General features: G+C 38.8%; 1 protein-coding gene across 1 annotated transcript; it reads right to left on the reverse strand.

The window, feature by feature from the left end:
* Nucleotides 1-58: 58 nt before the first annotated feature.
* On the reverse strand, nt 59-19,394 carry LOC102585596 (E3 ubiquitin-protein ligase KEG). The gene is made up of 16 exons (XM_006347604.2): nt 18,410-19,394; nt 11,039-11,401; nt 10,724-10,954; nt 10,369-10,491; nt 9,630-9,966; nt 8,989-9,146; nt 8,105-8,262; nt 7,831-7,952; nt 7,042-7,176; nt 5,007-5,131; nt 4,787-4,891; nt 4,412-4,672; nt 2,950-3,283; nt 2,452-2,640; nt 1,948-2,253; nt 59-1,799 (listed from the first exon to the last, which is right to left on the reverse strand). Exons 1-16 carry the CDS (start codon nt 19,138-19,140, stop codon nt 576-578), a joined length of 4,902 nt encoding a protein of 1,633 aa, XP_006347666.1. The 5' UTR covers nt 19,141-19,394; the 3' UTR covers nt 59-575.
* Nucleotides 19,395-20,211: the final 817 nt, after the last annotated feature.

Raw genomic sequence — 20,211 nt, forward strand, 5'->3', positions numbered from 1 at the left:
ACTCAGAATATTAAGGAAAGATTCTTTGAAATCCAATTATATTTCACCAACACAAAGGGAAAGACAATAAATTCACATGCTTTTCTATTCAAACGGTTAAATAACATTTTACAAAAATATGAGCAGTGGCCTCAGCATCTTCTAAATGACAGAGATATAGGAGAGAAATATTCGAGTCTAGTGTAAGTGAACTATGTTTCAAAGCTATGAACTCAAAAATTACTTTTGATTTGTACAGAATAGAAATCAAGCATATTTCTGTTAACGCAGCTAAAACGAAACATATGCAGAAAAATCCCCAACGCAGGCAGCATCGTTGACTACACATCTGAGGTTGAACTTCAGTAATGACACTAAATCAACCCCAACACCCTTTTTTAACCTTTCATCCATCTCTCTGTCATCACAGCTACTCTGTATACATCTGTTTTCATCGCTGTCAACTGCACTGGGGCAGCCTATAACGCCATTAGCAAAGACAGCACATGGACTGCCTCTCCTATAAATTAAAGAAGCCCTTGGCTTGCCCTGCCCGTTATCTAATTAACGGAGGAACCATAATAACGACAACCCTTTCATTGATCATCGTGCTCATGAAGGACAATATCAGCAGGGTCTCCAATCCATGGACGCCCTTCTCTCCATTGAAACTTGATTCGTAGCTTCCCATTAGCATCTACTCCAACCACCTCACCTCTACTCGCATGAGTCTCCATCCCCCATCCCCACCGAGGTGCCACCAGCCCATCTCTGATCTTCACCTTATCCCCAATTTTAAATGCTCTAATTCTTTCCATTTCCAAGGCCTTGCAGAGCCATAGCCTATCCAAAAAGCAGAATGCAACGCAAAGATCTCCATCTTCTATGCGGTGCACTACCCCAATACTTGAATGAGAGACATCCCCCCACTGGTGTGTTGGGTTAGACACGTTCTCCCTAACCCTGACCCAGTCACCAACTTGGATTTCCTTTTCTTCCACGAGGTCAACTTCTGAAGGATCAAGCATCCAAGATTTTGACCCCACTGGTGTGTAGATTCTTATTTTGCCATCTGCATCAATTGCTGATATAGTTCCGACACTAGCATGACTATGACCTGACCAACCAAATCTTGGCTGCTTCACAGAGTTCCTAACTCTAACACGCTGACCAACTAAGAGTTTGTTTACTTTCTCAAGATGGCTGCAATATCCCGTCCACTGGTCCTGCTCTCCACAAAAAGCGACAAAAACATTTCCATCCCACTTATCGCCTTCATAACTCATTCCTTGCACAACTCCAATGCTACCTGGCCCTACAGATTTCCAACCACTTGCAATCTCTCTCAACTTGACCCACTCTGCGACTTCAAATGTTGGCTCTATCTCGAAATCTGCAGGATCTCCTTTCCAAAGACATTGCAAACCGAAAAATGCAACCCTAACTTCTCCATCAGCATTAACGCCAGTTATAACACCTCGAGAATCTGGATTAGTGCCTCTCCAGCCCCATCTTGGTTCTACCAGACCAGACCTAAACCTAACATGCTGCCCAATTCGAAATCCAGAAACCTTTTCAATGTCAGTGTAATGAGTCATTGGGCGTCCTTTGCGGAAACAGCATGCAAGCTCTAAATAACCAGTGTCTTGAACACTATGCACAACTGCTAAACTTTCTTTGCCTATGCTGTTCCAATCATAACTGGGTCTAGTTCCCAGGCTTGGTTTTGAACGTACCCAATCACCTACATCAAATCCTGAAAGTCTTTCTGCATCTCCAGGAGAAACCTTCCATAAACTGTCTCTCCCAGCAACCCTAACCTAGAAAGCATCAAAGGTCAGCAATTCATTAAAATTATAAACTACAGAATTGGAAGTCAGTTCAAAGTTCACTAGATTTTATGCTAAATAATAAGGTCAATAGATGCTCTCCAACAAATTTACAATGAGACAGGCAGTGCAAGCTTACATTTAGAGCACCATCCATGTCGATTCTCGCAATCTTCCCAACCGTTGCTGGTGTCTCATTGGACCATCCAAGTCTAGGCTGAGAAACAGATGGCAGAACATGAATTTCATGTCCAACTTCGAAAGGCGGCACCTTCTCCACATCTGTCACTGAACAAGAGAAAGGTTTGCTACGGAAGCAAAAAGCAATGCCAACATCACCATCTTCTTCCAAACTGTGGATTATACCTACGCTATTCCTTGTGATGTCCTCCCAACCATATTTGGGTGAGGGAACTGAAGCTTTTACCCTTACCCAGTCACCTACCTGTTAATGGCAGAGAACAGAAAAATTATTGAGAACACTATCTACACCTACATTACATCCCACAACTTGATCCTTTTTCTTCCATTCTCATGGTCCCATCTCCCCAACCCCCAAACAAGAACAGAATTTCCTAATCACCAACACCCACATCTAGTATCCTCATTAAAGAACAAAATATTGATCAATTTCATGTATTACCTTGAAATCTTCCACCTTCTCCATGTCCGAAGGATCTGCCTGCCACGGGATGGGCCGATTGGGAATTTCTATGATCAACAGACCGTCAGCCTCTATATCAATTATTTTTCCTACACTATGATGTGTTTCACCGCCCCAAGCATATCTTGGCTCAGCAACAGTGCGCTTCACACAGACCCTATCAGCAATCTGTGAAAAGGTACAGGCAGAATTCAACAATTGAACTGGATAATGGAAATTCGAAATAGATATTCCCTCAATTTCATTTTATTTGGCGATGTTTGATGGGGCACGTCCCATGACATTTATATGACTAAGAGCATATCATCAACGACAAAATGTGAAGTTTAAAGTGAAAACGTTCACAAGTATAAAGGGTGCCATTCTTTTTGCAAAAATAAAAAACTAAAGAAAAAAACTAAAAAGAAGAGTCATAAAATGAAACGGGGAGTAATAAACTACAGGGCATCAGTACAGCCGGTGTACAATATGTCTTACTCTGAATGGTTCAACAGGTTCAACCTCTTCTGGCTCACAATGCCATGGATGAGGAAGGTAGCTAAGTTCCACCATCAGACTGTTGTCTGGTCTAATACAGTACACTACACCTATGCTTCCTGGTGTTGCAGATCCAAATCCATGTTTAGCTGTTGTAAGTGTAGGACGAATGCGAACCCAATCTCCAACCTTGAATTCCTCCACACGTTCCATTTCTGCAGGATCAGCTTTCCACCCTCTAGATGCTCCAGGAAACCCCACACGAAGCACCCCATCATCATCTACACATAAAACAGTTCCTATGCTGTCATGGGCATGGTCACGCCAACCAAATCTGTAGCAAAAGCAATGTTATTATTAGCTATTACAAAATGCTAATGTTTTCCTGAGTCAGCTTGAAACATTTCAACTAACACCTGGCTGCAAATGACATTCATGAGTCATCACCAGAAAAGCTAAGCAGCAATTGGCAAGACAGAACTAAGAAAGAGGAAACTTCATATATCTTATAAGTGATGCAATTTTTTGTTTCTCTATACTATATTTAAGCTGTTTATACCTTCAAATATCTTCATATTTTTCTTCTAAATATTTAAGTCAACGAGTGAGGCCAAACTTAAAACATTTCAGCTTAAACCTGGTCGCAAGGGACATTCATATATCATCTCAAGATAAACTAAGCAGCTATTGGCAAGGAAAAAGCTAGGAAAGAGAAAGGTTGGGCAATTGTACGATTATAATGTATTTTTGTCACTTCTGCTACTTTATTTAAGAGCCAGATTTCTCTTTCTATACCCCAAAATTTCTTCATTAGTATTCTGTTTATTTCACTCAGAAAGATCTACTTATGAGCTATAAATTCCATATATTATTTATCTATTTAAGACTCAAGGCATCTGTTTCTTGGACCACTAAGTTATTGCCATGTACTGCATCTGAGTCATCATAACTAATTAAAGAAAAAATTGGTTATTACATACATGAATCATTACTATATAAGGAACTCATACCCTATTTGACCATAACGATAGCAAGAAATTCCATTATACATACATAGCTAAGTATTTATGAGACATTACAAAAGCCAAATGCAGCACCAAGAGGCGGGAAGGGCAGGCTAAAGTAACAACAGTAACTCGCAGTTAAGCAGGCCCAAGCAATTTTTCTTCTTAAAACAGTAAGATTACAGAAATAAGAGGGAATGCACTGAACCATTCCTAGGGTAATATCTTCATGGAGAAAAATTGCATGGTTCAACAAATCTGTCAGATATGAGGCCTTGATTGTCAATTCAAAAGGTGTACATGGTTCCGCTCCAGAGAAATATATGATCCACCCCCCATCCCCCTCTCCGGGACTTCATGGTTAAGTGCCAAAATATTCTAGCTCGAGAAAGAGAGCAGAAAGGACATAAGAAGCACATCTACTATAAATACAACCTAATAACAGTTTTATGTCGAACCTTGGTTCTTTCACATCTGCCTTGAGCTTCACATGTTGCCCCCTGTCCAGTGGAATCACTTTTACAACTTCATCTACTAATACTTGAGCCTCCCGGCATACTTGAGCCTCCCGGCCCTCCCCAGAGCAAAAGGACACGATGAGATTGTCTCTGTCAAGGACATTTTGAACAAAACCAACACTCTTATGTCTAGCACCTTGCCACCCATAAGTTGGTGTCACAATGCTTCTCTTGAATTTCACCCAGTCCCCTACTTCATATCTGAATAGCATATGAACATGCATATCTTTAAAATATCATACCCAATCAACAAGCAATTTACATTTATTATAAAATAGTGACAAAATCGCAACAGATAAAAATCTTTATGCTTACACTGTGGGAGATAGACGGACCCCCTTCTCCCTAAGTGCCTCTATCAAATCTTCTGAAATCCATTCACGAGGAAGAGCCTCCAAATAGTCGCATAAAGTTTTTCCACTGCAACAATAGACATTGGTGAAGTCAATGTCAAGCTCAGATAAAAGAGTGTAAATTCATTCCCCATGATAACATAAACCGTACGAAGGAGTGACACGGGCTAATTGAAACTTGCCTGTGATTCCTAACCTCAACAGCAGCATCAGGATACCTGAGCATAACTACAATCCATTCAAGATTTTCACGTATCATATTAGCAGAGAATGCTGCTACATGGAAAGCATTATCACCTTCATCATCCTGATATCAGGGAGAAATACAAAATTAGCTAAAAGTGGAATATTAGAAAAGAAATATCGACAAGTATTGAGAGCAAGCAAATATGCCATGAGCAAATGGTATACAGAGCCATGACCAGTATGGTTGAAACTATAATTTCCATTGAGGTGCCTACATATGTCAATGAGCTTCACTAAAACAATTTGCAGAAGAAGATTTTCAGTGAGGTCATTCTTTTTTTGAATAGGAACCTTGTGAGAAAAAGTTATATGACCATGAACTACAAAACTCAGCAATTTCTCAAGTTCGGGGTGTATCTGCTGAAGATTTGCACATCCAAACTCTAAGTGAAGAACTTTCTCAAACTTTGCAGTTATCAAAGTCCAGCAACATTCCAACACACAATGCATTTTATTAATGATGACAGCACCATCAGGTGCAGATATGTACAGAGCAAAAGCCAGTCCTTTTATAATTGCAAGGAGCTGTGGAATTCTAACAAAGCATGTAATATCAAATATATTCAGTAAATTTCCCCTAGAGGCCAAAGAAAAAACCTTGTAGTTGAGCTCTGGTAGAGTTTTTCTTTCTCTCCAAAAGTATAACAAAGTTAACTTCAGAGCTACCATTATGATTTATGATTGTCTTTTACATTTAATACTTCTTCTAATTACTTATGTGCTTTTATTTATCTTGCATTACATTCAACTCATCTTGTTCCCCAAAGGAGGATACATAGGAAAACTCTAATCATCTATTATTTCCAACCCTAAGGTGAAATCACACTCTGATAATAGATACCTAAGAACGGGCTTTATAAGGAATCTGCTAGATTAGTTTTTTTTTTATGACAAGGAAAACCAGCAGTCGCTACCCTTTGGGTGCGCACAGGGTAAAGCCCCCTCTCCTATGCAATAGCTCGCAAACCACACAGAAGAGATAACCCGCACTAGGCAAGCCCGGTTCAACTAGCTCGACCCAGAAGGCAAACCCCTTGCTTTCGCTGGCAAGGGGTTTCGAACTTGAGACCTCCAACATGGAAGTCCCAAGCTCAAACCACTGGGCCACCCGAAGGGTATCTGCTAGATTAGTTTATAACGGTAAGACCTAAATTTGTCACATTTGTCCCATGGTAAGATAACTTTACATACTGCAATGTAACTACAAAAGAAACTTGTATTCACGCATTCCACAAACTTCTCTTATTTTCTTATAGTACCAAAGCAATGTATAACTTCGTCAAGGTTTAACATCAAGAAGTCAACATCAAGCTGCTGGAAACCTGTTAAGACCATAACCAATTATGTAGTCATAAATTAATGAAATTCTCAAAGTCATGAAAAAAATTCCTCCTATTTGATTTGGTGTTAAAAGTTATGCAGTCGACAAAAAAAAATTGGGTTTCCAAGAATGTAATCTGCCCATCTAATACATGTTGGAAAGGACACTAGCCATGCTCCGCCTAAACTCTCAACTCAAGCAATATGTACGAAAGTATGTGAACACCTTATTCTTTACCTTAGTCCTGACTATGCCAACAAATTTCAGGTGTCCTTCCCTTTCTCAGGTGCAAAGTACATAACTGGCTGGAGTGTTATTCTTATCCACAAATTTCTCTCTTTTCTCTTTTCTTTCTTTCATTCTCTTTTCTTAATTTTGTAATTATTTATTTGAGGAGGCAAGCAGGGATCTGATAGGCTTATACTCCAAGGAGGACAACAAAAATGATAAATTCCAGGTTAATTTCAAGCAAATTAAGCAGCCCAGATGTAGAATGGACCAAAAGAAAATATCATATATACTATTAGGTGTGATAAAAAAAAATACCATCATCGCAAAGATAAAACAGAAAGTTCCCAGAGAAAAGGAGCCAAAAGACAGCTCAATATATCTGTATCTAGTGATTGATCCAAAAAGTGTCAATTACAGACCTGAATATTACAATTTGCCCCAGCAGACAAAAGCAATCCGACACAAGATTTTGCACCTCTATTCAATGCCACGTGAAGAGGTATTGTATTATTCACATTCTTGATGTTTACATCAACTCCTGCATCGAGGATGATCTAAAGAAATTTGGAAGTTTGTGAGACAACAAAAATTATAGTGTATAAAAGATATCACAATGAAAAAGAACCCTCACTTAATTACTGTGCAGAACTAAGAATTTAGACTCTTGGCAGTAAAGGCATGCACTGTCTGACAAGGACATTAAGACATGTATAGTTTAAATAACGGGGGCCCAACAGAATAGGAGATCAGATCACTTCTGCACCAATTACTTTATATATCATCGATTTATCAAAACTAGATTAGAACCACCTGATCTTCATCCTGTATGAACTCTCCCGACATAACTTGTTAACAAAAAGATGTTCCGCTGGAAGCAAGGGTTAAGTGGAGCATTTATAAGATCATGTCTAATATGAAGTTTCGGTCCTTATAGAAATAACCCATTTATTTGACGAGAAATAATTCTATATACCTTTATATCTGTACCAATGAGAGCAACAGAACAAACAAAATATCTTTTTTTTCTAACCAAAAATCATTAGAGGTGTGCTGAAGACTGACATGAGATCACTGAAAAATGTAACCTAACTGACGATAAAATGAGTGTCACTGTCCAGCCGAAGCATGATTTGGATAAATAACCTAAGATTTATGTTTTTTTTTCTTCCAAAATAGTACTTGTCAAATTCAAGTACATATCAGCATACCTTGACCAACTCAACATCATTTATCATAGCAGCAGTGTGCAAAGCAGTTCGAAAATGTTGTGCGTCTTGTGCAGCTGGATCTGCTCCAGCAGCTAAAATTAATCGTACCAGTTCTCTCCCCTCTACAAAAGTAAACAAGATTACTGCAATGACAACCAAGAACATGTACAGCTAGTAAAAAGAAAGTAAAAAAAAAAAAAGAGGGCTACCAACTGTTATATCTTGTAAAACAACTATATTTATGTTCATCCATGCAAAAAGATCGTCAACCTACCTGCTTCACGATCTTTCTTTAAGGCTGCTGCCATGCACAGTGCAGTACCAACAGGACTTGGAATGTCAATAGCATCGGCAATATCTTCAATAGATGCAAGTTCCACCCACCTCTTGACAACAGCAACATTCCATGTCGCAATGCATGTGTGTAGTGGCCTGAAGAAGGAAAGACACAAAATATGCACCATGTAGAAAAGGGAGAGAGAAATCCCATAAAGATAAATACAGTTAAAACATAATAGTGATACTTCAACAGTTAAATCAATTATATAGCACCTTCTAAATACATATAACGAGGTGACATCAAAGACCTTTAAAAAAAATTAAATACGATTAGTCAGCTCCAACAATTTACTTCAAGATCCATTCTTAACTTAAAGATGCCACAAATTCAATTTGATTTCCATCTTAAACAACATTAAGTCAAACAAGTGGACCACAAAATCTTTTTTGCAAAAGAAGGCCACAATTTTCCTAGTAAACTTTGAGCTCTTTTCTTCATGATTTCCCTTGTTATATACATATTCACTTTGAAAGAATTGACAAATCTGACTGACATAAGAGTCCTAAAGGAAAATAACTTAGAAGAATTCAGCAAGTGATACTCTATCCCTTCGGAGACATACATTCCGAAACTTGTACTTTTCATCTGCAATTCCCACAACCACAATGATTCCCTTTTCATTCTGTTTTCCTGTGCTTTGATTTAAGATATATTTTGCAGTGTTTTTTTGAAACTGGTAACTTTATTTTTTGCACTTATCTCTATTCTTTTATTTTAATCTTCTTTTCCAACATTCCTAGCTATAGGGTCCCCCCCATCTAGATTTTTTTTTTCACAAAGCATTTCAAAGAATGAATAGGAATCACATTTGAACTTACGTCAAATTTTTGGAGTTCAAGATACTCATTGATTTACAGCCTCCATTTTCAAGTATGATCTTAGCACAGTCCGTATATTTCTTAGCAACTGCTCGATGAAGCACCGATTCGCCTTCATCATCAACAGCATTTGGATCAGCCCCAGCCAATAATAATTCCTGTTGCAAGGAAACATAGGTACTAACATGATGAGTAACAACGAACAGATATTCTATTCAAAAGAAGGACAAAACAACAGCATCCTATAAACATCCTGTCTTCTTCTCTTTTTTTCCTTTTGGCAGGGGAGTATTGAAGAGAGACAGAATCGGCTTGCCGAGGACAAACCTTGGAGATTTGAAATACAAAGTTGGGAGTTCCACCAGTGAACAAGCATGAATTTCAAATTGGACTACGGAATCTCTTTTATTTTGTTTTGTTCACTTTTTTTATGGCAGAAGGAGTGGAGGAGGTGTGCCAAGTAGGGCAAGGACAAGAGGACGAATGAGAAATTGACCCTGCACCCCCTTGGAAGCCTTATACTTTTTTAATCTAAAATAGTACTTATCTCTTTAGTAGCCTGACTTTCCATTTGTCCCCCACATTTCAGTTTTAGCCTAGCATCTTTCTCAAAATACACACAGAAGGACAAAAAGACCTACACGCATGCAATCTGGTTGGCCATGGTATGCACATACATGAGCAACAGATGGACCAAGGCCCTCTCTAAGTCTAGACCTGACATTGGCATGCCTCCTGATAAGAGCACGAACACATTCAGGTGATCCAGCCGCAAGAGCAAACACAAGCGGTGGATCACCATCTTTGTCTAGGACATCCACATTTGCCTGCGAGCATTCCAAAATGGCCTCAACAAGTTCCACACTTCCTCGTCTACAAGCAAGGTGGAGAGCAGTTTGCCCATCAGGATTTTGTGCCTCCAGTACAGAGCATAAAGAGGTAATACTTTTTCCTGAAACAGTCTTCGCTAGCAAGTCTCTGCATGCAGAAGGAAAAAGGAGATGAAGTACATAGAAAAGAATTCTTAGGATAACTACCAAAGTTGCAAAAGAGGACTCAGGGAATAATGTTCCAGAAACTTCTTGAAGGAATATGTGATTAGCCACAAGTAACCTCTGTAAATTCCCTTCCCAAAATCTTAATGACCTGATATCTTCTACTTTTTTCTTTTACATTTATGAAACTTTTCCTTTCAAATTTCTGGTAGTTTCTCGATTAATTCTGTAAATTCCCTTCCCAAATTTGAAAATCTTGATGACCTGATATTTTCTCTTTTTTTCTTTTACATTATGAAACTTTTTCTTTCAACTTTCTGGTAGTTTCTCGATTAATTTTGCAAAATAGAATATCATGCTACTTAAGAAACACATAAAGACTTACCGAACGCCATTCACATTGCCTTCAGAGACAAGTCTGTGTAGAAGACTGGGATCATCAAGAGAAACCTCTGAATGATATGCCGCAGGAGGTACTACACCATTCGTTCCCAAGTACTGCAAGTTACTGCATTTTTAACATATAATAATCAACACTTATCTGAGTGGCCAATGATTAAACTCGAAAGAAACTGCAAAACATTAATAATTAACAATCAGAATAAGGAACACACAGTGCACTGAGGCAGCCTCTATTAAAGAAGCAAGACAACTAAGTATTGAATGATACCTTCCAACAGCTAAATCATGTTTATATGACAATCCTGCTACAAAATATCAGCTTAGCTAAATGTTCTTACTTATCAGGGCTGGCAGGAGGGCTTCGAGGGATCTCTTGCAAGTGGCGAAGAAATGTGGCTAACATTGAACTAAAGGTTGGTCTCTTGGAAACCTTGAACTGCAGACACTCACCAATCATCCTCCACAACTCTGGCGGTATTCCAACACCCACTACACTTGCATATTGAGGAGGTTGTCTCCTTGCCTTTATAACAGAACGATAAATTTCCTCTGAACTTAAGCCAGCCCAGCTACATAAGAATGACAAAGGGTGCTCAAAGTAAATCATACAAAATAGACAAGAAGCAGCTAAAGAAATATAAGTTGTCACTTACGGAATAGAACCAGTGCACATTTCCACCAATGTGCAACCAAAGCTCCAGGCATCTGACTCTGGAGATATACCAATGGCACCATCCCAGAAAAGATTAAGTGATTTCTTTACAGGCTCCCACGCTTCTGGAGCAGTGTAGTTTGGGCTAAGCATTGTACAATCCATGCAAGAATGAGTTATTGTGGACTCACACTCCAATCGAGCTTTCCTACAGGCAGGCTTCTTTAAAATTGCAGGAAGCCCATAATCAGATACCACAGCATGACCATTTGCATCTAAAAGAAGATTGGACGGCTTAATATTCATGCAAACAATACCAGCTGCATGAAGTTCAGCCACCCCACGCGCAATGTCTGCTCCATATCTGCATTTAAGAGGGGATAATACATCAAGGTTAGGAGATACATGAAACACCATCCTCAGAGTACACATAGAATAATGACTAGTTTCTGTAAACTGGACTCCAATGAGGAGCCTGGGGAAGAGTTGGAAGGGGATGAAGAAAGAAAGTACTGGGTGGAATCGAACCCTTGCTGACTCTCTAGAGCATCTGTAAGCTAGAGTCTGACAAGCTTCAAAGTGTGAAATTTTGATTCAACCAACTAAAATTCTAGATAGTTACAACATATCCAACCAAATTCATTTCCTTATCATTTCACCCTTTCAGTTATGGAGGATGAAAATGATCATAATTAAATTGGAAGAATACTGGTGATTGGTTTAGAATCTACAGAAGAGCTCCCATATGATAGAAGTGCAAAAAGGATTTGTAAATTAGTAACTTATCCAACTGAGTTTGTCACCACTATTTCATACAAAAGCTTCTAAAAACCTTTTGGCTGAGTCTTGCACTTCTATGGAGAACCTTCCCACTATCTTCATTGCTCACTACTAACAAACAGGCTTGGTTACAATTTATCTCACCATTAACACACATGTAATTGTGAACTCTTGGACATCATTCTCAGAAGACTGAAATATTATTAGGAAAATACCTCTAGTCCTACAACAGCTTACATCACTCACTGATTCTCCCATTTGAAATGGATCCAATGATGACTTCTTCTATGTCAAATCTTACTAAAAATGACAAATTCTGCACAATGAAGGGTGGAAATCTTTGCCATGGCCCATGGCAACCCTTTTGTTGTAAGAGATGCCTCCAAATTCTATTTGTAACCCAGCACTTATAAGATGTCCCTATTTTTTTCTCTTTTCATAAATACAACAGAAGCTGTCCTTGGGCCTTATTTGTGAAAAAGTGTGGGGAAAAGATACTTAGCATTACATGAGCAAAAGAATAAAAAAGGGACTGTCAACCCACTTTCATAATACAGTGAAGAGCTAATGCCTTTGGCTAGTTTTGCACTTCTTTTCCTTCCCCTCCAAGAACGGGAATGGATATAGAAGATTCATATAGCCAAACCAAACTAGTATGGAATTGAGGTATAGTTAATTGGTTTTTGACTCTCTTTTTGGCTTCTTGGATGAAATGTGAACTGGCCAATATGGGGCAGAAGTTGAAAATGGTAGCTCACAGTCACTGCCCCTTGTGTACTTCGTTCAAGCAAGGAAATGGAAGATGATTGCCCTTGAGCTTCAGTTCAACGGTTAAGAAGCAACACATGAAGTGTAGATTAAGTGCAGGGTCGAACTTTGCCATGGAAAAAACCTAGTAGCTAAGTTGGAAGATGAGTAGAGAGCAGGTCGATACATCCCGGAGTTTCAAACCTACTGATACCTTACAAAGTGGGGTCGGGTCCATAAATGAGGTCACATGTAATTTTTCCAATATCAAAAGAAGAAATGAAAGATGATTTAAATATTTATTTTTTTATGACAAGGGAAACCCACAGCCGCTACCCTTTGGGTGCACACAGGGTTTACCCCTGCTCCTATGCAATAGCTCGCAAACCACATAGGAGAGGCAACCCACACTAGGCAAGCCTGATGCGCCGAGCTCAACCCAGAAGGCAAACCACTTGCTTTCGCTGGCAAGGGTTTGAACTCGAGACCTCCAACATGGAAGTCCCAAGCCCCAAAACCACTGGGCCACCCCGAAGGGTAAAGATGATTTAAATATTTATTTTTTTATGACAAGGGAAACCCGCAGCCGCTACCCTTTGGGTGCACACAGGGGTTTACCCCTGCTCCTATGCAATAGCTCGCAAACCACATAGGAGAGGTAACCCCACACTAGGCAAGCCTGATGCGCCGAGCTCAACCCAGAAGCAAACCACTTGCTTCGCTGGCAAGGGGTTTTGAACTCGAGACCTCCAACATGGAAGTCCCAAGCCCCAAAACCACTGGGCCACCCCGAAGGGTAAAGATGATTTAAATATTATTTTTTATGTACAAGGGAAACCCACAGCCGCTACCCTTTGGGTGCACGCAGGGTTTTACCCCTGCTCCTATGCAATAGCTCGCAAACCACATAGGAGAGGTAACCCACACTAGGCAAGCCTGATGCGACGAGCTCAACCCAGAAGGCAAACCACTTGCTTTCGCTGGCAAGGGTTTGAACTCGAGACCTCCAACATGGGAGTCCCAAGCCCAAACCACTGGGCCACCCCGAAGGGTAAAGATGATTTAAATATTACCTAACCTATATCCATAATGTGACATTTGAATTTCAGTGCAACCTTCTTTTCTGGAAAAAAGAAGTGCATGCGGAAGGGACCGAAGAGTTTGTGCAGTCCACTAACTCTCTTGCACCTTAATTATGTACATGTAAATCTATTAGATCTTTGCGCATTATAGTATTCTGCTCTCTTCGTGATTTTGGCAGCATTTCCAAAGTTCTTCCCATTCCAATAACGAACAATTCAGGCAATCAATGGAAGAAAAAAAGAAGAGCAATCTCATTGCTTAACTTCCCTCACCGCGTTTTTCTGTAAGGATATTAATTTTATTAATAAAGGGAAAGTCTCCTGTATACAAGCAGTATAAAGTGGAAATATACAACAACTGCTTTAGGTTTATTCATGACAGAAGCCAGGGATACCATGAGCATCAGGACAACAGCAAGCATTTACAAGACAAACATATTTCAACCCCCATTCAGATGTCTAGCGACCAAGTCAAACCCCTTAGATGGCCAATCAAGCACAAGTTAAGTGTGCACTACGCGGATGAAACTTTGCCATGACAGTCATAATTTCCCCTCATACCAGCAACCAATGGCCTTGGAAGAAGATGCTCCAAACAAAGTGCCATGTTTTACCGGGATAGCTGCCCACAATGCATGTTTCACTCAAGACTAATCTGCAAAGGAGGCTTTATCACTTTTCGCCAGATTAAACCTATGTGGAAAAGCTAGTGGGGACATTGATCAGCTATTTCCGCTCTGCCTTAAACCGCCACAGCGTGGGACTTCTCTTACACATTTTTGAACTTCATTGAACCATGCACAAGTCAGTCAAGGATCTTATGTAATGCTGGAACACAAGGAAACTGGACAGAGGAAAGATCTGGAGCACTATTCCACTCAACATTTTATGAGTAATCTGTAGAGAAAGAAACAACAGATCCTTTGAAGGAACGGCTGACACTGTAAAATGGTTTAAATATAGGTACTAATACCACTTAGTTATACGGTGCAACTTCAAGAATGTATATGATATAGATATTTTCTTAAATTTCCTAGCATCAAAGCAGGATTAGATAGTGACGGATCTGGACAAATTTTTGTAACCCCCCCTCCCTCTCCCCAACTCCAACCTCAGCTCTATCTTAGTGTTGTCTTTGTCCATCATTTATTTTGAAAAAAAAGAGTGCACATTCCATAAGCAAAGCACAATAAGGCATTCTTATACTGGTCTCTGGTTCCTGCTTGTATTTTGTGGTGCTTATGGATAGAGGAACAAAAGGTGTTTTGATGGCATCCCAGCTCCCATTTCCTCTCCTAAGGCTAGATGTTTGATTAGTCTTTTTAGTTGGGTAAACCACTCCCCTGTAATTACTGTTGAATCTTTCCTAGAATTTATCAGCTCCATAGGTCTATGTTGATAGTTGTGATAGCTTTTTTTGCCTTCCAGGGAGCTGATAATCTCTTTGTAATGCTTGCATCTTCTTGATGCTTTTTGTTAAAGACATCCTTCTTATTTCATCCAAAAATAGAAAATAAAGACATTCTTATACACAATCCACACTTCTTTTATATTCTTAAGAATCCCCACTTCTTTGTGCCTAAGCCTCCTTTAAATTACTTGAAAAAACTAAGGGGCGAGGAGTGGAAGAACCTCACATGATACAGAAGCATTGTTTGATAACATTGAACCCTAAGATTTCAGGTGAAATTCACTTATTATGTACCAAATTGATGTTTTCCTGATCAAAAGGTTCACTGAATAATAACCATGTCACCTGTCCGGGTATGAAATTTAAATTTCAACCATGTGTTTCATGAGGTAGATGGTTATAACGCATTTAAGCATTTTCAGATTGGTACAGTTCATTTTTAAAAAAACTGGTAACTCAGATTGGTGCAGAATTCTCAGTTTGACATTTGATCTAGTTATGTTTGATTGCACCTGCATTTTGAAGGATCAATCTACAATACGATGTATCAACTGATACACAAGTGAACTGTTAAGATCTGTATTCTTAATAGCATAAAAACAAGGTGACAAGTGATATGAATGGTGTAGTATCAAGTATCTGTCATTAGTCCGAGAAAAACGACTGAGCTGTCAACATATCAGCATTTAAGGAAAATGTCAATCACCAGTTGATGCACTGTCAAAAAGGAAGTGAGTTACGGTGGACAGAAATGAATATCTTCAGTATTAAGTGAATGATGCCAGCAACGATGCAAGACGTTATGTCCAGCTAGGCTTTCAGACAAAGGAAACAATGATGAGCATTGGATGCATCTCCTTTGACATTAATGTGGGTATAATGGAAAGTAAGTAGGAGAGTTTTCGGGGATGGAAAATACACTTGTACAAATTAGGATGAATTTCATTTCGGGTAAACTTTCAGTGCACCCACAAGGCCCCAGCTAGCATAGACGACTGGGTATGATTTGTGAGAACAGTGTCTTGGTGTAGGTTCACGAATTCATATATAAACTTGTGTACCAGTGTTCTCGTTCCCCACCATACCAATGAACTTATCATTTATCAAAAATAAATATCAACGTCTTAGTGTGGCCTAATGGTCAATGAAGTGGGATAAGCCATGAAAGACCAAGGTTTAAATCCCACCAGAAAGGAAAAATACCACATGATTTCTTCTGTCTACCGAAGATTTGGTGAATATAGTTACCCAATACCTCAGTTGAGGGAAGGTTACAAGTATTTGGTGATTAGTCAAGTTGTGCAAAAGCTATCTGACACCTTTATTACCTATATCAGGATCTTAGTGGCTATGTTATTAGAATAGTAATGCTTATCTAAGCGTTGAAAATTTCTTTTATCCAGGAATTTTCCTGCAAAGACAATCTCAAGCAAACAATTAGGCCTTGGACTACTGAATTATCTCAAGTGCGATAGTAAGTTTGTCATACACTTAAAAGTTAGCTCTCTTTTACTTCTTGATTTATAACCAATTTTGGTATAATATTTGACTGGGGAAAGAAAGATTGAGAGAAAAATTTCCAACTTTGTACGGCTGTTCCACAAATATAAAAGGGAAGGTGATAAAAAAAAATCCAAACAATGGTTGGCGGTTGATTTTCAGGAGCGGCCTCAATGATTCACTGAACAATGCCAGTTTGGAGGATAACAAGGAATATTCATTGATCTGGGCAGCATACAATGATGGAAAGTTCACAGCCAGAAGATGCTATAGTCTATTACTGAAACAAAAGGAATCATGTTGCACAATGGCCTCGGAAAGCAACATGGAAGTCAAAGGCACCTGTTAAAGTTACTTGTTTTGCATGGGTTGCAGCAAAAGCTTGCCCTACTCAGGAAACTTACAGAAGAGAGGAATCACTCTTAGTAATAGATGTTATATGTGTGAAGAGGAGTCGGAGACAGTCAAGCATCAATGATTCACTCCAAGGTAGCAAGACTGTGTTGTGAGCTCTTTTCAAACATGTCTGGTGTCAAGTGGGTAATGCCTCCTGATGTTAAGAGCTTATTGAAGATATGGCAACATCAAGAAGTGATAAAGTAAACAATATGTTTGGAGCACAATCCTTGTTTGTGTTTTATGGACAATAAGATTGGAAAGAGATAGGATCTGCTTTGAGGGGAAAAGACAACATATATCCAAGACTAAGAATAGATATCAATTAAATGTGTATTTTTTGTGTAAAAGGAGTATTATGGCAAGTATGGAGCAAAATATGGACTTAATAGAAGAGACATGAGATATGCAGTAGGCATGTTAGTAATTGACGTTGTTTTTCAGTAGTTTGTACCTTCTTTTAATAAAAGCTTACCTTATCCCAGTGTTATCAAAGGCGCACTTTAAGCATGCTTAACCCCTAAAGTGAGGCTCAAAACGTGTTGAGCGCTTCGCTTCGCTTTATGTGCGCTTCAGTGTTGTCATCAAGGTTCTAAGTCCAACGTTTCCTTGCCAATGAGCCTCTTATGAAGAAGTGAAACTAAATAATTGATATTTCACTTTATCATAAAAAAATTCAATTTCTTTGGTCATATATTTGTCATTCATGTTTATAATTATTAGACTTGGACTACACATATATATTTGTATTCTTTTCTCCCTTTGCGCCTTTTATCATTAAAGCCCACACTTTATTTGCGCTTAAAGTCCCCACGGACCTTAGAGCTTTTTTGCACTTTTCGCCTTTGATAACACTGCCTTATCCGGAAAAAAAAGTAGTAATATAAATAAAACAGTGTTTATTTGGAAGCTGTTCTTAAAATTTCATTCTTTGGTTCCAATATAATATGGTCAACCTTATATCATTTGGTTCAAAATAGGAGCTCTAAGTCTCTATTGCTTAATATATTTTCTAGAACTCTTACAAACATTTTCAGGACATTAATAATTTGAAATGTGCATCTCATACCTAATGCAACAGATGAGAAGTGCCATTACACTGACTGACTAACACGTGGTATAAGTAGCCGATATAATCGCCACTGAGGCGATGCTACTATTTTTCCCATTCTTGGTATCTTTTATCTACAAATTCATGTATTTACTCAAAGTTTGAGTATGTGAAATATAGGGTGCAAGATAGTGACAAAAATTCAGCTCTTGACAAGCATTACAAAGCACGTGTGATAGATTGAGGATGTGAAAGTTTTCCCATAATTTAGAGTTCTAATTAGTAATTACACACAAATTCCAGTTTTTTATCTCCAAAACCTGGAACAAGAAAATCAACAAGGTAGACCAAACGGAATAGGAGTAACCCTCAATCCAAGACACAAGAAAAAATCAAAACTTTTACCTCAGAATTTGCTCAAGTGTGAGTCGCCCTTCGTTCCGCTGCATCTCCGTCTGTACTGATCCTTTACACCTATCCATAATCAAGCACAAGCTTCTTTCCAATTTGGTCACACCATGGAAAGCACACACATTTCTACACCACATAGACTCCCTCCTCAACCTCTCCAACTTCTCTTGCACCCACACCACATCCATTTCCTCTCCAACTCCCACCTTCTTCACTGCCACTTTATGCCGACACCTCCCACGGCTACCGCTGCTTCCACCAGAAACAGTTGCTGCCCACATCTCCACTCCAGGCCTCATAGACTCACCCCCTATCCTCCTAATCAACTTAACTTCCTGATGCGAACCCACCTCTATCCTCCCACCCCCACACCCCGAGCTCGAAGCTGCTCGGGCACCATGCCTCCGCCTTGAATCGTTCTCTTCATCTTCAGCATTCTCATTAAAACCCTTCTCATTTTCCTCTTCTTCATCCTCATCATCGCTCGAATACCTGGAGTCCCGGATTAAGGCTAGGATCGCGTAGTTCTTCTTAAGGGCAGTAACAGAGTTTCCGACAAGGGATACATGGCGGCACCTGGGACACGATAAGCTAGTATCTGGGGAAGCAGAGAACATTCTAGAAAGACACTCCCTGCAAAACCCATGACCGCATTGGAGCAGTAAAGGGCAACGCTCCTCCTCGTCATACCTATTTTGACAAACTGAACAACAAGGTACTCTCATAATACTACAATCAAAGAAAGAATCAACAACTATAAAATAAAACGCCTCAGAGAAATTGAGATTGTCGAATCCGGGTCAGATTGATAAATGGGAAAATTGAAGTAGGTACAGATATGTATTTGCAGATCCACGGAGAAACAAGAATGTAGAGAGAGAAAGATTAAGGGTTTTAGAGAGAGAAAATGGAAGGTGGGTGGGGTTAATAGTTGAGTTGAGGAAGAAGACGGAAGCTTTACTGACGGATTTTTGTTTCTTTTTTTTTTTATTTTCCATCTCCCCTGTTAATGCCCGGGAAATTTTTATCTACGTACAAATACTGAATCGCATAGTACAACTTCCTTAATGCACGCTTAGCTCTCTCGGAATAGATCTTCACTTGCTAATGAACAGTACACTTATTAAGTGGACTTACCCTCCCGTTAGTTTAAAATTATTTTGAGGTCTATCGAGAATAGTTTCCTTATCTTTTAAGTTAATATTTATAATTTGACCTACTAATTTAAGGATATATTATAGACAAATTTAGATTAATCGCAATTTATCAGCATCTTGCTCGCTTCCAATTGACGACGGATGGTAAGGACCTCTGCATACATTACTTGTGAAATAATATTAGGTATGTTGTTATTATATCTTAAGTGGACTTACCATAACTTTACATAGTGAACCTATTGTGAAAATTTTAAAATAAAATATCAAGTTACTGTAATTAAATTGAATTGATTTTATATATATAGCTTGTACGTCCATTTTAAATTTGATAAATAAATTATCAAAGTTTTCATTAGCCTTGATGGTTGCTTTACAAAGGAGGTTTGTGTAAGCATATAGAATAATTACTAGAAGGTAATCCATTACTAGGAGCTCATATGTCACAATTCCCGTGATTTTTATTTTATATATTACTTTTAGATTTTAATTATTTATCTATAAATCATTAAAATTTTGTTAATAATGTACTAAAGTATTGCATAGAAGTCTATAATATAAACCATTTTCTTTTATAATTGTCCTGACCAAATTAAATCGTGTGTGAAAAAATTGAGGTGCTTTGACTAATAAATTTTTTGA

This window comes from Solanum tuberosum, unplaced genomic scaffold, assembly GCF_000226075.1.
Source record: "Solanum tuberosum cultivar DM 1-3 516 R44 unplaced genomic scaffold, SolTub_3.0 scf00092, whole genome shotgun sequence".
In the NCBI taxonomy this organism is placed as follows: Eukaryota; Viridiplantae; Streptophyta; class Magnoliopsida; order Solanales; family Solanaceae; genus Solanum; species Solanum tuberosum.

Coding starts and splice junctions, on each gene's coding strand:
- LOC102585596 (XM_006347604.2), bottom strand. CDS start 19,140: ATGAGAGTACCTTGTTGTTCAGTTTGTCAAAATAGGTATGACGAGGAG. Junction 11,402..18,409: donor ACACTTGAGCAAATTCTGAG/GTAAAAGTTTTG, acceptor TCTTAAATGCAG/ATATGGAGCAGACATTGCGC. Junction 4,673..4,786: donor GTCCGTCTATCTCCCACAGT/GTAAGCATAAAG, acceptor TATGCTATTCAG/ATATGAAGTAGGGGACTGGG.